General features: G+C 30.4%; 1 protein-coding gene across 2 annotated transcripts in view; it reads left to right on the top strand.

Moving 5' to 3' along the window:
* The window catches only part of LOC143225101 (CUGBP Elav-like family member 4), a 633,828-nt gene that overhangs the window by 597,412 nt on the left and 19,190 nt on the right, over positions 1-17,226 (top strand). For both annotated transcript variants that reach the window (XM_076453884.1, XM_076453885.1), the window contains one exon: positions 5,708-5,834. In XM_076453884.1, the coding sequence (XP_076309999.1) occupies positions 5,708-5,834 (127 nt within the window). The remainder of the gene's footprint in view (positions 1-5,707; positions 5,835-17,226) is intronic.

Below are 17,226 nucleotides of genomic sequence, written 5' to 3'. Positions count from 1 at the left end.
ATGGTTATCCTATATTACATTCTCACTCTTGATTAGTTTTGAGTAAATAATAATGCAGTTTTTACAATGGTTATTTTATATTACATTCTCACTCTTGATTAATTTTGGGTAAATAATAATGCAGTTTTTACAGTGGTTATTCTATATTACATTCTCCCTCTTGATTAATTTTGGGTAAATAATAATGCAGTTTTTACAGTGGTTATTCTATATTACATTCTCCCTCTTGATAAATTTTGGGTAAATAATAATGCAGTTTTTACAGTGGTTATTCTATATTACATTCTCCCTCTTGATAAATTTTGGGTAAATAATAATGCAGTTTTTACAGTGGTTATTCATTACACTCTCCCTCTTGATTAATTTTGGGTAAATAATAATGCAGTTTTTACAGTGGTTATTCTATATTACATTCTCCCTCTTGATTAATTTTGGGTCAATAATAATGCAATTTTTACAGTGGTTATTCTATATTACATTCTCCCTCTTGATTAATTTTGGGTAAATAATAATGCAGTTTTTACAGTGGTTATTCTATATTACATTCTCCCTCTTGATTAATTTTGGGTAAATAATGATGCAGTTTTTACAGTGGTTATTCTATATTACATTTTCCCTCTTTATTAATTTTGGGTAAATAATAATTCAGTTTTTACAGTGGTTATTCTATATTACATTCTCCCTCTTGATTAATTTTGGGTAAATAATAATGCAGTTTTTACAGTGGTTATTCTATATTACATTCTCCCTTTTGATTAATTTTGGGTAAATAATAATGCAGTTTTTACAGTGGTTATTCTATATTACATTCTCCCTTTTGATTAATTTTGGGTAAATAATAATTCAGTTTTTACAGTGGTTATTCTATATTACATTCTCACTCTTGATTAATTTTGGGTAAATAATAATGCAGTTTTTACAGTGGTTATTCTATATTACATTCTCCCTCTTGATTAATTTTGAGTAAATAATAATGCAGTTTTTATAATGGTTATTCTATGTTACATTCTCCCTTTTGATTAATTTTGGGTAAATAATAATTCAGTTTTTACAGTGGTTATTCTATATTACATTCTCCCTCTTGATTAATTTTGGGTAAATAATAATGCAGTTTTTACAGTGGTTATTCTATATTACATTCTCACTCTTGATTAATTTTGGGTAAATAATAATTCAGTTTTTACAGTGGTTACTCTATATTACATTCTCACTCTTGATTAGTTTTGGGTAACTAATAATGCAGTTTTTACAGTGGTTATTCTATATTACATTTTCCTTCTTGATTAGTTTTGGGTAAAGAATAATGCAGTTTTAACTATGGTTACTCTATATTACGTTCTCCTTCTTGATTAAATCTTGGTAAAGCGTAATAAAGCTTCAAATTTACATTTTATATTGTATGAATCATTAAATTTTTAATATTATGTTGAACTGTGGCTAGTTATTAAACTAGTTAAGAAGATACCTTTCATTACTATAGTGAAAACTTACGTTCGTGTATAGTGTAATACCAGTAAAAATGATATAATAATCAAACATTTTTCTGAGCCTAGTGCTTCAGGGTAAATAAAATAGATTTAAGATAATTAAATTACAACAGAAAATCTTCAGACTTTCGTAAAGACAAATTAAGAAAAATTCTAGAATTTTACGAATAAATACTCACAATGAAGAAGGTTACTATAGAACGTTATACATGCAGTCAGTAATGAAATTCAATCAACTAAAAACGTTATTATGAAATGTCTGAGTTGACTGTACTCTTGTATACTGCATGTGAGTTTATTAACTCTAAAATTAAATGGTTCCAGTAATTCATTGTTAGGTTATTATTTTTGCCTTGAATAATGTTTTAAGAATATATGGATTGTTACACATCTCATGAAAGCTCAACATAACTGTGTATTTAGATGGTGTAAGCTAATATATGGAGTAAGCAAAATCGAACATTTCAGGGATATTCCCCTAGATAACTACCACATCATCAGGGGACAATAATTAAAAAATTAAAGCGCTAAAGGTAGCATTATAATTGATTATTTCAGAAGGTTATGGCTGGAAAGCGTGAGTGCTATATTTAATGAAGTATCTGCTAGAGGGCGTCACTTACTGAAAATAAAAACTCTGAAGCATTGGATTATCATCATAATTCAAAGATAATTTTTATACCAATGTAACACAAAAAAATTCTTAAGTAATTTACTTTTATTTTATTGAACTAATTTTAATAATTCTAATCAAGGATCGTTGAAAACTATATATATCAGTGAACTATTTTACCTTTTTCTAGGAACTGATTTCATAATACCACAATGAAAAGTATTAAGAAAATTATACCTTAATATTAGGTTAACCATGTATTTTGTGACTTGTTTTTTAAGACTAAAACAACACTTTTCTACATTAATATAACTTGAAAATATAACCTACTGATTTATAATTGAAAATATAAACTACTGATCTATAATTGGAAATATAAACTATTGATTTATAATTGAAAATATAACCTACTGATCTATAATTGGAAATATAAACTATTGATTTATAATTGAAAATATAACCTACTGATTTATACTTCAAAATATAACCGACTGATTTATATCTTGAAAATATAACCTATTGATTTATACTTGAAAATATTTTCTATTGATCTGTAACTAGAAAATATAACATACTAATTTATAATTGAAAATATTGTGCCAGTAGTACTAATTTTAAGGCTAGTCAATTTAATAAACGTACTCCATGGTAGTAATCGTGCATGTATTTTCAGGTTAAATAATTTACAACATTAATTAAATCGAAGAAATTTATAAAAGGATCTATTTATGAACCCTTAAATAGCAATTTTTAGTGCCTAAAACGTGAATAAAATAGACACGAAGCGCCTGTGATGATATTGCTAACCGTATTTTAAACCGTATTAATATGTGAAGGTGCATTCTGTTGTTGATTAGAAGTATCTTAAAAGTGAATACACTTTCTTCGGTATTATTATTGGCGTAAATAAAATAACATTTTTAATTATTATAGATTCGAGTAACGTAGCTTATTAATTCATAGTTCATTTCTTGAAATTTTAGAGATACTAATGTTAAAAATATCAATAGTGCAGACTTGGTTTTAGAAGCTAAGGTCTTGGATATAGAACTTTATACGCGCTAGGGGATCTTTAATCTGTTCAGTTTGCAGCTTAAATTAGACTTATCGAGAAACTGTGAGTTTAATTTCATCCAAACACAACAGAATAATCGAATGCACATGTCTTTAATTAGACAGTTATCCAGAATTCTGATATCGTGATATAAATTAGATTAATGGGAGTGCATTCTCTACGACATATTATATTGATTGTACAGTCTTTAAACAACGACAGTAAACTATAGACAGTCGAAATGTATCATTGAAACTGACGAGTTTCTACTTCTAAGACTCTGACTGGGTGTGTGTATCTGTTATTTATATCTACTGTTCTATTTGTAAAACGTTTAACACACTTATATGAAATACATGCTCATACAAGTTAAACATATTTTGTGATTAGATTGCGTATCCATTCCTTTAACCTAGTGTTAAAGTGTTATTATCGGTCTGTTGTTTCAATGACACTTTACACTATTCATTTCGATATGTCAGTCTTTTTTTTTTCTAACTTGTAATGTTTAATGTTGAAAGAACTCTTTTTAGCATTACAGATAGGTAAACATAAGATACATGATTCAGAAGTTCAAGTAGTTGTGTCAACAAAGCGTCGTTATGATACGAAACGTTTTGAATCAGATGTAGCGAATGTACGTTCTGAGTGAATTTTAACTTTTTAACTTCTTAGAGTTTTGCTTTTTGAACTAACGGCAGTAGATTGTTTTCAATTTCAATAATAATTATAAGTTTAGAGAGTAGTGATGTAAAATATTTAAGAAACATACAGGTTTTATCTTTTAACTTGAGATATAAATTAAAGTTTTCTAGATCATAAAATATTCAAAATATTAGTAATAAAACGGGATTCACTTAGAAACGATAAATTCTCGAATATGACATAGGAAATGAGAAACTTATCATAAGTTTTATGTTTATTAAATAAAGGTATTGGTTCATCTTATGAAAGAAATAGATAATGTGGAAATATTTTCGCTCCACATTTAAAGATTACATAAATGAAGTCCAGCGTAAAACGATATTGGAAAAGCAATCAGATTGTGGCTATATTCAAAATCTGTTAGGAGTTCATTTCGATCGCTTCTGAAAATTTCAAATCATTTGATGTCACTATTGAATTCAACATAAATCAGCGACCTGCTGTAACTAATAGTCACTCAGTTCAATAGGGATTTAGAAATTTAACGTGTTTATGATACATTATATTTAAACAACAGAACTAAGGTTACTTAGTTACCATTGGACTTTCCATTCATGAAAAACGTTTTACAAAATGTGTTAGGGAGAGTGAGAGGTGTTGCAGTCAGCTCCTGCCTATTATAACTCTATAGCTCTGGTAAATGTGAACATTGTTATTAATACCATTTTTATACTAAGCGTTATTGATATCCATAAATTGAAACAATATTGTGGAAATATTTCTTAGTTAAATAAAGAAAAAAAATGTTTTAACAGTCAGAAGTAATGAAGAGATATCGCGAAGATAAAAATGGGTAATTAAACAACCACAGGTTAAGAAATGTTAATCACCTTAACAAAGAACACCATCAACCCTTCTTCTTTATATGTTTCCCACAAATAGACGACTGTGTTTGCCTCTCGTTTGGAACCAATACTTAGAAAAAACTGAAAAACAGTTTCATCGAGACATTTGCAAATTAAACATTACGGATACAGGAGATATTTAGCGTTTTAATGGTGGCCATCTGCACTGACGTTAACTAAAATGCCAGTGTGTTTCTCTAATCGTATGAAATTAGGCTTACTTGCAAGTGTTCCAACGTAAAAAAGGAAGGCTAATATTATTTGGCATCTCGGCAATTATTCATAAATTTTTGCTGTCGCAAATTTTTTCTAATGAAGAATCATAGTTGACATATGTTACAAAAACGTCAACCCAAATTCCTAACACTAACGAAAAACGAGGATTTTGTGTTTCATTCTTCTACTTAAATAACCTAAAGTTATCAAAAAGACAGTGTACAAACTAATTCATTTTAGTAATTTCTCATGTTTCTAAGAAGAGATCTAAGACAGTGGGAGAATCATAACCATAATTTTTAATCCTGCTAATCGAGAAATTTTTTGTTTGCTTTATAATCTTTACATGAACAAACAAGATTGTCTGAGATCCGCTTATAAGAAAAACATAACTATCAACATTGCTCTTACAACATATTTACCGCATTTAATACGGTCTAAACAAAATAAGATAAAAAATCAATTACTTATTGATAAAATATAATAATTACGGAATTGCCTTGGGTTATTTTTCCCGATTATTATAGTTTCATAAAAATAATTAACGTCTTCATGGCGTCTCTTACGACTTGTGATTAAAAATACGTCAACGATATATTTTAAATTAATAAGCTATAGATTTCAATAGATGTAGCTAGAACCCGAAAAACTAAACTTCTTAGAGAAGTGTTTTGATTAGATTGAAGGATTTACTTGATATGTTCTCTCAAAGAGCGCTGTGACTGACTGAAAGAGATTTGTTGTAACTGATTTTCCAGACTAATTTATCACAAATGTTATATTCCAGTTCATGCAGCAACAAGCTGCCATCATGGCTGCGGCGGCACAAGGGGGATTCATCAACCCAATGGCTGCAACACAACTTCCACAAGTTCCAAACGGTCTTGCCAGTCCAGCTATTACTCCAACATCAGGTAGTGAATAAAGAATATATAATTGAGAGAGAGAATTTTTAGAAAAAGAAAACAATTTTTTCTTGTGTTTTTTTAAGAAAGATGTTGTAATGCAATGAAATTTCCCAAGCTTATAATTAAATTAATATCTGTACACAACTGAAAGTTACAGTGGTATCTATGATTTATCCACTGTCAAGAGCAAGGTGTATCTTGTGTAGGCTACTCATAATTACAGTGGTATCTATGATTTATTTACTGTCAATAGCAAAGGTATATATAGTGTAGAGTATTGAAAGTTAGCGTGATATCTTTGAGTTATTTACTGGGAAGAGAAATTTGAATATCGTGTAGACTACTCAATGTTACAGTGGTATTTTTGATATATTGATTATCAATAGTAAAGTGAATATCGTGTAGACTACTCAATGTTACAGTGGTATTTTTGATATATTGATTATCAATAGTAAAGTGAATATCGTGTAGACTACTCAATGTTACAGTGGTATTTTTGATATATTGATTATCAATAGTAAAGTGAATATCGTGTAGACTACTCATAATTACAGTGGTATCTTTGATTTATTTACTGTCAAGAGCAAGGTATATATCGTCTAGACTACTCAAAGTTAGAGTGATTTCTGTGATTTATTTATTGTGAAGAGTAAGGTATATATCTTATGGACTACTCAAAGTTAGAGTGATATCTTTGATTTGTTTATTTTCAAGAGTAAGTTAATATCGTGTAAAGCACTCAGTGTTAGAGGGATATTTGATTTATTTATTATCAAGAATAAGGAATATATCATGTAGACTACTCCAAATTAGAGTGATATCTTTGTACTTAAGAAGCGACTCAATGTGACAAACACTCTTCAAATAATAGGCGAGTATTTGGAGTCAAAACTTTATTTATATTATGTAGAATGTTTTTCAAGGTAATACCGATGGATATGCAGTGAAGAGTGTGGTTGGTATTTAGAAAGCCGTTTGTTAAACGTAAACATTTAGTCGCTAGCAAGAGTATGTTTAGTGTTGTTTGAATCCTTTAAAATTGGAGTGAACATCTGTTTTTATGAAATACAATTCTATAGAATGCAGTGTGGAGTGAGTTTTTATATAGTTCTCCTTTAAATGAGAGCGGTGTTTTTGTAGTCACAGTTTCGTTTCATGTGGTGAACACTACTCTTTGGCTGAAAATGTTACTTTCACGGTTAAATGCAGTTTTTTCACTGAAATGCTCATCTTATACGATGTGGATCTCTTTTAAATTAGAATGACAAGTTCTTTCTTGACTGTCAGTTTTGTTTGGTGTAAGCTATGCTTCAAGTTACGTTGTTGAAACTGGGTTTGATATTGAGTACCTCACTTCCTGCATGGTATTTCTCTTTCAAAACTAACATTTTTGATAATTAGGAAAAAAACAATATGTGTTTAACACTATTCCGTCATGAAATGTAATTGAATTTCAAATAAACATTGTTCGTTACAATTAACGTATGAGTTCTGAAGATATACGTATTTCATGTAGAAAGGGTCATGGGTTTAAGTGTTAGCGCTTATATGTTGAGACGTATTCTGTCTTCTGCTTCACCGTACAATGAAATCTATGGACCTAAATTAAAACGTCCTACAATGAATGAACTTCTCTATCATATAATAAATGTACATTTTATTTAAATAGCTAAAGTGATTTTACGTCGTATTTTCAATTCTTACAAAACGTTTGTAAGTTAGTTGGTTTTAAAAATGCTAAGAAATTATAACAATCGGTTAATAATTTGAAGTGCAGTTAAAGTTAAAGTGGTATTTATTTATGCGAAAATACTTTTCGTTTGATAACGTCTATAAACAATGTCTTACAGTTAAGAAAAGTTCAAGAAGAGATTTAATAGCTTATTTTTTATTATATAGTTAAATATGTTCCAAGTATTTTCAAAAGTTAAATATACCCATAAAAAAACAATCAGGCTAAAAAATTCCGTACACGTAAAAAAAGAAACGAAAATTCGAGGAAGTGTTGTGATTAATGAGCTGCTATAAAATCATGACAGACACTTCTTAAAGGCTAATGTACAGCTTAAAATGAGTTGCGTATGAAAAGATGTAAGAAATTTTAATCTGTGCAATTAGCATTACTGTTCAGTCAAATTAATCATAAATGATCACAGGATAATTTGTATCATCATTAATTATTGTTGCTGAAATATGGTCCAATAGCAAAAACGTTTCCTTATTTTTATATTAGCTTATGAGTAAAAACCTAGTAAAGTTAATGTCTTGTTTTTTGTTGTTTTTACTTTAAACAATATTCTATACGTAGTTAGATTTAGTTCTAGTAAACCTGATATTAATTATGAGCAAGACAAAATGTTTCCGAGAAACGATAACCATGAGAGGCTGAAAAGTGATTAAGAAATGGTTAGTTGAGTAAAAGCTTGAATGAATACTGCAGTGGGTGCATAAAGATCATGGCCAAGTTGCATTCGCCATCGATGAAAAACGTTTTGTTTTGTTTTTAAATTTCGCGCAAAGCTACATGAGGGCTATCTGCGCTAGCAGTCCCTAATTTTGCAGTGTAAGACTAGAGGGAAGGCAGCTAGTCATCACCACCCACCACCAACTCTTTTACCCACGAATAGTGGAATTGACCGTCACGTTATAACGCCCCCACGGCTGAAAGGGCGAGCATGTTTGGTGCGACGGGGATTCGAACCCGTGACCCTCAGATTACGAATCGAACACCTTAATCCATCTGGCCATGCCGGGTTGATGAAAAACGTATGTCAAGGAGAAATAGCACGGAAACGAATTTTTTTCTAAGGTTACTAATATCTCAGACATAAAGTTATGAAACACTTGTGTCTCAGGCCCCATATTATGAAGTAATGGCGTCTCAGGTTCGATACTGTATAAAAAAACTATGTCTTAAGTCCCGTAGTGTGAAGTATTGGCATTTTGGACTCCATATTGGGTATAAAAGCCGTGTCTCATGACCCATATATGAAGTAATGGCGTCTGAGACTCCATATTCTATATAAAATCGGCGTCTCGTGGACCATACCGAAGAATAGTCCGCCTTCAAGATTTTCTTACAGGATAGCAGCGTTATTAACAGAATATTTTTTTGGCTTCCAGGGAAAAAATTCCACATTTTCCAGACCTTCCCATTCGCGCATACGATACAATAACATTTTGATTTTTTCTCATACTTAATTCACAACAGTATAACCATAATTTAATAATAAAAGGTATTAAAAACGTTGGACTATGGTACTACCGGAAACCATTTTAAATAGGGACTTTGCAACGTAATGGTAAAATATAAAATGTAACATTTTCGTTCACAAAAGAGTACTTGATCTATCTTACAGTCACATTTAATGAATTAGATAATTATAACAAATAAAATAAAAATGTGTAACTGACCTATAATAGGCTTAAATATTCCAGCAATTAACATCGCTAGGTGGCATGAATGAAAAGTTTCGGGGGGATAAGAAAGGTTATTATCAGAACGTTTCAGTATCCTTTCCATGTTTAAGGAAATTTTTGTCAATTGTACTGAGTTCTTTATATCCTTTTTTTTCAATTCAATCTGTTTGACTTTTCTATGTTTTCCAACTTCGTGGTCATAAGTCCTTTTTAAGAATTGCATAAATCATTTGATAAATTCATTTGAAGTTATAATTAGCCTTGCTAGTTATCCGTTACTACTAACAAAGATCCCACATATCTGAATTTGATTTTCACCGTTCTCACTTACATATGCGTGGAAATAAATGCTTTAAAACGCTTTGTAGGTTGGTGGTTAATTAAGTATACCCCATCATCTTTTGTAATAATACTTAAGTAAATTACAAGCCTTTAGGGGTGGAGAAATAAAGAGTTATTGGCCGAAAGAAACGTATTATTTCAAAATATAATGAAAATAATAAATAAATATTTTCATACGTTTATGCTCTTGTATAAGGTATTACTGGAATATTCGCTCGTAACCAAAGGTTTTTAGATTCTGTGGAATCACAGGGTCGTTATACTTAGGTACTCATATGTAAAGAGAGGCAATATTTTGAATAGTTTCACAAAGTATTCTATTGATTTTAGATATTACGGAACTTTCCCTTATGACAAAAATATGTAAAAAGAAGCGCAATAACCTAAACTTAAGTTACTTCATTTTTATGGCTTAAAAATAGTATTAAGTAGGATAGAAACGGGAGAAGCGTTTGCGTAACTATTTAACATCAATATTATTGAGGTATTTAAGTTCGAAATGCTGTAATTCACGTAAAACATTGATTCACCCGTTTCTTTGGTTTAGAGATTTGCCTTATCGAAGCGCCGCCAGACAGACGAAATTGCAATTAAGTTTGGATTTCCGTGAAATAACAGACAGATAAAAAGATATTTCTATTTTAAAACAACAACAAAAATAATGTAATGTTATTTTGTCGTTCATTTAATGTCAGGAAGTCCTGAAAATTATGGACATCAACAAGACAGTACAATATTGTACGCATACTGATCAAAAATTAATTCATTAATTAGATGTCACTGTAACGTTGGTGTTATATCATGTCTTTCACTGTTTGTTCTTGATGAGAAGATACCCACTTGAAGTAAAAATGTATCTCAAGGCAGCTGGTATAGGTATTAACACTTTTATTAAAATAAAGTAGAGAACAACGTTTCAACCTTCTTAGGTCATCTTTCAGTTAGGTCGAAACGTTGTTCTCTACTTTAATTTAATAAACATTTTGATACCTATACCAGCCGCCTTGAGATACATTTACACTGCTTAGTATGCGATTTCAATTCATTTTGTGTAAGCTGTTCCATAAAAAGCTTGTACATTTGAAATAATTCTTTCTTATTAGTTCAATTAGCTGAAATCGATATATTATATAACTTTCGAAATCAGAAATATTTTTTTCTTAAACACAACCTATAGCTAATTTATAAGTAAATTAAATATTTCTTTATGTCTTTCAATATCTTGATATTCTGTTGTGTAAGATAAGGTTTGAGTTTTCATTTCTTCTTCATGCTAAGATTTTACATGATTAGATTTCAGTTATTACTTATTTCATATGTTAAGGCTTCATATGATTAGATTTCAGTTATCACATGTTTCATATATTAAGGCTTCATATGATTAGTTTTCAGTTATCACATGTTTCATATATTAAGGCTTCATATGATTAGATTTCAGTTATCACATGTTTCATATATTAAAGCTTCATATGATTAGATTTCAGTTATCACTTGTTTCATATATTAAGGCTTCATACGATTAGATTTCAGTTATCACTTGTTTCATATGATTAGATTTCAGTTATCACTTGTTTCATATGATTAGATTTCAGTTATCACTTGTTTCATATGATTAGATTTCAGTTATCACTGACCCCAGGGGCGCAGCGGTATATCCGCGGACTTGCAACGCTAAAAACCAGATTTCGTTACTTATGGTACGCAGAGCACAGACAGCCCATTATGTAGCTTTGGCTTTAATTCCAAACAAGCAAGCAGTTATCAGTTGTTTCCCGTATTAGGGTTTCACATGAATAGATTTCAGTTATCACTTGTTTCACGTGTTATAATGCAGATGCTCTAAATAAAATTTATTATCTGTCTATTTTTCTCAATTCCTAATTGCATAAAATTTTTATAATTTTTCTTTATTAGAAGGCACAAAGCTACAGGATGGGCTATCTGTGCTGAGCCCATCATGGATACCGAAACTATGCTTTTTTAAGGCCATAAGCCAACAGAACCACTGGTGGAGACAATTTTGCAAACAGAGAAAAATCTCATTCTTCATCTATTCAGGTTTTATCATCTGGAAGTAAATGCTACGGATATAAAAAATTTTGTGTCTTCTATAGGAAATAAAGCTTCCACTCATCAGGAATTCGTGATGTCATTCTAAGCAGTCAAACGTTTTATCATGTGATTATTGAAAATAAAAGCGGTAAAAAGATATCTTCTTGGACAAATGTGTTTACGTTGGATCCTTGAAAGTTCTTAACACTCTTTATTTGGTCTAGCAAATCTAAGGATTGAAATGCAAATATATAGCTAATCTGTTGCTATACTATGGAACAAATTCGTTGAAATAAACGTTTGGAATACAGATAAGTAAGCAAAACGAATTTCTTAATCGTCCGTATTGTAGTTGATTATAGGAGAAAACATTATTCAACAGGATTATAATATCAAAATATCAATATAGCGTTATATTATACAATGAGGAAAATAACAGTAATTTCCAAAATAAGTTTGTGTTTATTTCGCTAAATTTCTTAAGAAGCCAGTCAGTTTAAGTAGAAGGTAACCCCTGAAAAAGTTCCACAAACAAAACGAAGAGTGCAGTAAAAATAAAAACGTCTAAAATATTAGGTGATTTTATTCAAAATATAATATGTTTAAGCTACTTCAGTCACCACTTTGCAATGTTAGTTAACACATTGTAGTACTTTATGATGTCTAATCTTCCCCGTCCGTATGCTGAAAACACTTTGCAAAAGATTATAGAAATTCTACCAATTCCCGAGACAGTTAAACGTACCATCAATGACGGTGTAGCTCTCGTACTTTGATGACGTCTTTCAGCCATAGAACGAAACTGGATGTTGTATTCTTTCCCTAACAAAACTACCTTGGGGAAATATGTTGTATTCTTTATGGCTAAAGTTAACAAGACTTGGGCTCTTCTAGAATGACGCAGATGTTTCATTTCAAATACCTAACTTTTCGACAGAAAAAAATAACAGTAACAAAAAATCTGGCATCCTTTATGTAGCAAAATCTGAAATTTAAAATTTACTAAAAACTTTGGTGAATGATTTTCAAAATCTTACTCAGTTATAACCATTAAAGCAACTCCTAGGTGAGATCAAATACTATATAATTAACAAACTTTATCTGACGGTATATTCTATTTTTTAGAGAAGCGACCTTAAATATTAACGTATTTGTAATATCTGATAATAGACTGAAAGCTTTATACAAGTATCGATCCATTAAAAAAAACGTTACTTTCAGTAACACAAATGATTACAGTTTTTTGCATCTACTTTGTCAAGAGAGCTGCATTAAAACGACCTTACCTGCAATGACGTAAGTGGTTGCAGTTCTTTATATCCAGTTTAGTAACAGTTTAAGGTCTTTATAAGAGGACAGCTGCATTTAAACAACCTTACTTACAATGACGTAAGTGGTTGCAGTTCTTTGTATCCACTACAGTAACAGTTAAGGTCTTTATAAGAGGATAGCTGCATTAAAACGACCTTACCTGCAATGACGTAAGTGGTTGCAGTTCTTTACATCCAGTTTAGTAACAGTTTAAGGTCTTTATAAGAGGACAGCTGCATTTAAACAACCTTACTTACAATGACGTAAGTGGTTGCAGTTCTTTGTATCCACTACAGTAACAGTTAAGGCCTTTATAAGAGGACAGCTGCATTGAAACGACTTCGTTTACAATAACATAATGGGTGCAGCACGAAACTATGTAACTTCTGTTTTTGGAGTTCAGTAAAATCAGTGTCTAAATTGATGTATGGTTTTCCTCGCGTGGGCTTCATTTTAAACACGTGTCAGCTAAGAATATCTCTGTTTGACATTAGAAACTTAACACATTTATGAATAATTGTTCTATTTCTCCTATAGAACCTGTGGTAACTCATATTTCTAATACCTGTGAGAGAATAGCATTCAGAGAATGTTTGGTTCGGACCACTAAAACACGTAAAAAAAACTACAGTATAATGAATGATTTATAGGTTCTAGGAGAAACTAGTATCATATTTAAACGCCAGTGCAGTTTATATGATCATTTTTAATTCGATTTTTATTTATACGAAAATAATTTTTACACTGCTTTTAAAATAACCTATTTATAAAGTTTACACTCTCACTCACAATTTAAAGAATGTTGGGTTTATCATTGCTTTTAGCTGAACCCTTGTAGATGATGTCAGTGATTGGGTCAATGATCCAACAACATGAAGATTGATACTTCTGTAAATAATTATAATAGTGTGTTTAACTTTGATCTTCTCTTTTAAACTATGCTATATTTATTTGTGTTTTTTTTTTTAAATTCGCGAAATCCTACTCAATAGCAAACTGCGCTCACCGTTCCTACTATTGAAGTGATATATTAAAGGTAATGTAGTTAGTCAACAACACCCATCGCCAATTCTTGGGTTACTGCTATATGAACGAATAATAAGATTGATGGTCACATTATAACGTTCCCACGGCTTAAAATATGAACATGTTTGGTGACAGGATTGAAACCCACGACTTGTAAAATGCGAGTCAATTACACTAACCCCTAAAACATGTCAAGCCATTAAACTTTCGGCTCGATATATAATGAAGTTATATTATTGACTGATCATATAAAGATGTTAAACTATAGACTCAACATATAAAGATGTTAAACTATATACTGATCATACAAAGGTTTTAAAATATAGAATGATCATATAAAGGTATTAAATTATAGACTCATCATATAAAGGAGTTAAACTACACACTGACCATATAAAGGAGTTAAACTACACACTGACCATATAAAGGAGTTAAACTACACACTGATCATATAAAGGAGTTAAACTACACACTGACCATATAAAGGTGTTAAACTACACACTGACCATATAAAGGAGTTAAACTACACACTGACCATATAAAGGTGTTAAACTGTAGACTCATCATATAAAGATTTTAAACTGTAGACTCACCATATAAAGGTGTAAAAGACCAAGTCAAAAGCTTGAGATCGTCTTTATTTTTTATAAATTTAAAAGAAAGCTCAGAAATAAATGAGTTTTTTTTCACAAATTGAGTCTATTAATTGTTGTCCCTTACTGTCATATCATATAGTTCTGCCATAACAGTAATAATGCCCTGTACAAACCTTTGGAAAGTCTCATAGAACAGTTGCCTACCTTTGGAAAGTATCATAAAAAGATCGCCTAATAATATTTTTTTTCGTATTCTGTCCGTTTTGTTATCAATCCATAATCCACGTAAACATATATATTCCCAGACTGGAATCACATACTTCGCTTAATGTGGTTGTGGAACCCATGCGTTACTAAGTAACACTTACTACTTATTACATTATTAAACCTTAATCTGAACATATTTCACTTTTTACTCTATTACACACAACTTCACTGAAATACAACTTTATACTTATTTATTACGGCTTTTGTGTTATGCATTTTATGTGCCATTGATTTTGGCATAGCTTTCTTACAGCATCACTATTATAAAGAAGTGAAAAATCATGTCAGAATGACTTTCACTAATTGACTAGATAATGGTTAAGCGTATTAAAAGTGGGAGCATTTTTTAGATACTGTGAGTGTGTGAGAAACTCTAACTACATTTAATGAAATTTTTATTGTAATTATTGTTAAAAGTTGCTTTTTAACTAGTTGTTACAATGTACAGTGAAAATATGGAAATGCATTTTACAGAGAAATTTTCCATTTGAGATTGAAAATACAAAATTCAGTTTATATATCTATCAACAAAAATGAGGAAAATTCAGTTTATTTATCGTTAATTTTCATTTTACAGTTGCTGTCGAGTTGTATAAATGTGCTTATAACTTTCAGTTCTGCTAAACCTAATGACTTCATTATATTTGCCTTATAATGTAAGTTTATTAAATTTTGATGTCAAGTGTTTCTGGTATTAATTGAACGTAAACAATAGTCATTTATACAAATAAAATAATATTATATAATATGAAAATTTTGTTCATTGTAAAACATAAACCTACACAATGGGCCGCGGGTATTTTTTTTTCTCGAATTTTAGCGTTTTAAGCTTATAGACTTCAGGGACTACCGAAGACATCTGTGCCTTTTCATATAGAGAAGTGGATGCGTTTTCATATGCCTTCTAGAGTACAGTGCATTATTATAAGTTTGCTCAATGGACCTAAAATATCAAATCTGTTCCATCTTGAACATACTACATATATTATTTTATTTATTTCCTAAACAAGGCATGGGATATAGATAGTTTCTTACGTATTAATTAGTAACCAAACGCAAGTAGTCTAGCCTAATTTATTCATTGTGCGTGTGACAAAGTCACATTGATGGTTATCTCAAACCATAAATTAAACGTAAGCCCTACTTCATAGTAAACATTTCGCCAGCATTAGGGTTAAGAACAAAATTAATCAGTTTTAATAAATACACCAATAAAACGACTGCACATTTGGGACTTTTTTCCTAAGCCTAACAAAAGCTGCAGATAGGCTTTGTAAGAAACATGACTCATTTTCAAAGTAGTAATCTAGAACAAAATGTTCTAAACTCACTTAATGCATCGGGCACATGCGCTTTGCCCATTTTTTTGAAGCATTTATTACGAATATTTCGTTCCTTTCAACACGGTAACTATTTTAACACATTTTATTTAATCCACTTATACTTTAACTACGGGCGTCTTTCCATTTCTTCTTTGAAAATGGCGAAAATTATTATAAAGCTATGGAAACGCTATTACTCAGACCTTACATCATATCGCTTTGTTATGATACTATTGTTTTGAAGTATACTATTACTTCTTTAAATTTATATGCATTACTTTAAGTAAACAAATAAGTGTTACCTAGTTTTAGGCACTTCTTAAATAATTAAATTTACATAGACTATACGTTTTATTATTCATTGGCTGAGCAAAGCATTGTGGTTAGCATATCAAACTGAACACCCAGCGCAATTTTGTTGTGAAAGATTTAAAAATGTAACAGTAGGCGGAATGTGTTATTGTTTGACGTACCTCCCCGTGATTTAGTAGTTTTAGCGTCACTATTCAGAAAGGAAAAAACAACTAGTTAATATTTTCATAGATAAGGTAATTGTACTACAGCAGAAATTTTACGGACTTACAACACTAAACAATTCCTGCTTTTGGATACAGGAAATAGTTGAATAATGCCTTCTGTTAAGACGAACAAATTTTCTTACCTTAATATAAAAGAACAAGAAACAAGTAAAGAAGAAGAATGATAACAAAGATACAACAAACGTTATTATGCACTTGATTTCTACATTTCATCAAGAACCCTTATGGATTAAAGATTTCCCATGTTTGTTGGAAAATCATGCTGAGTATGAAGTAACGATTTCCTGGAATGTTGAGTGATGCATATTAAATATGAAGCAAAGAATTTCCATGTTCGTTGTTAGTTACATATTAAATACACAGTAAAGATTCTCATGTTTGTTGTTAGTTACATTTTAAATACAGAGTAAAAATTTCTCATAATTGTTGATTGTTACATATTAAATACAGAGTAAATATTTCTCGTGATTGGTGATAGCTACGTATCACAGAGATAGTAAAGATTTCTTATGACTGTTGATAG

The sequence above is a fragment of the Tachypleus tridentatus genome, chromosome 9 (genome assembly GCF_004210375.1).
Source record: "Tachypleus tridentatus isolate NWPU-2018 chromosome 9, ASM421037v1, whole genome shotgun sequence".
Taxonomy (NCBI): Eukaryota; Metazoa; Arthropoda; class Merostomata; order Xiphosura; family Limulidae; genus Tachypleus; species Tachypleus tridentatus.
The sequence above is the reverse complement of the archived record's forward strand: the minus strand, read 5'-3'. Positions and strand labels throughout refer to the sequence as shown.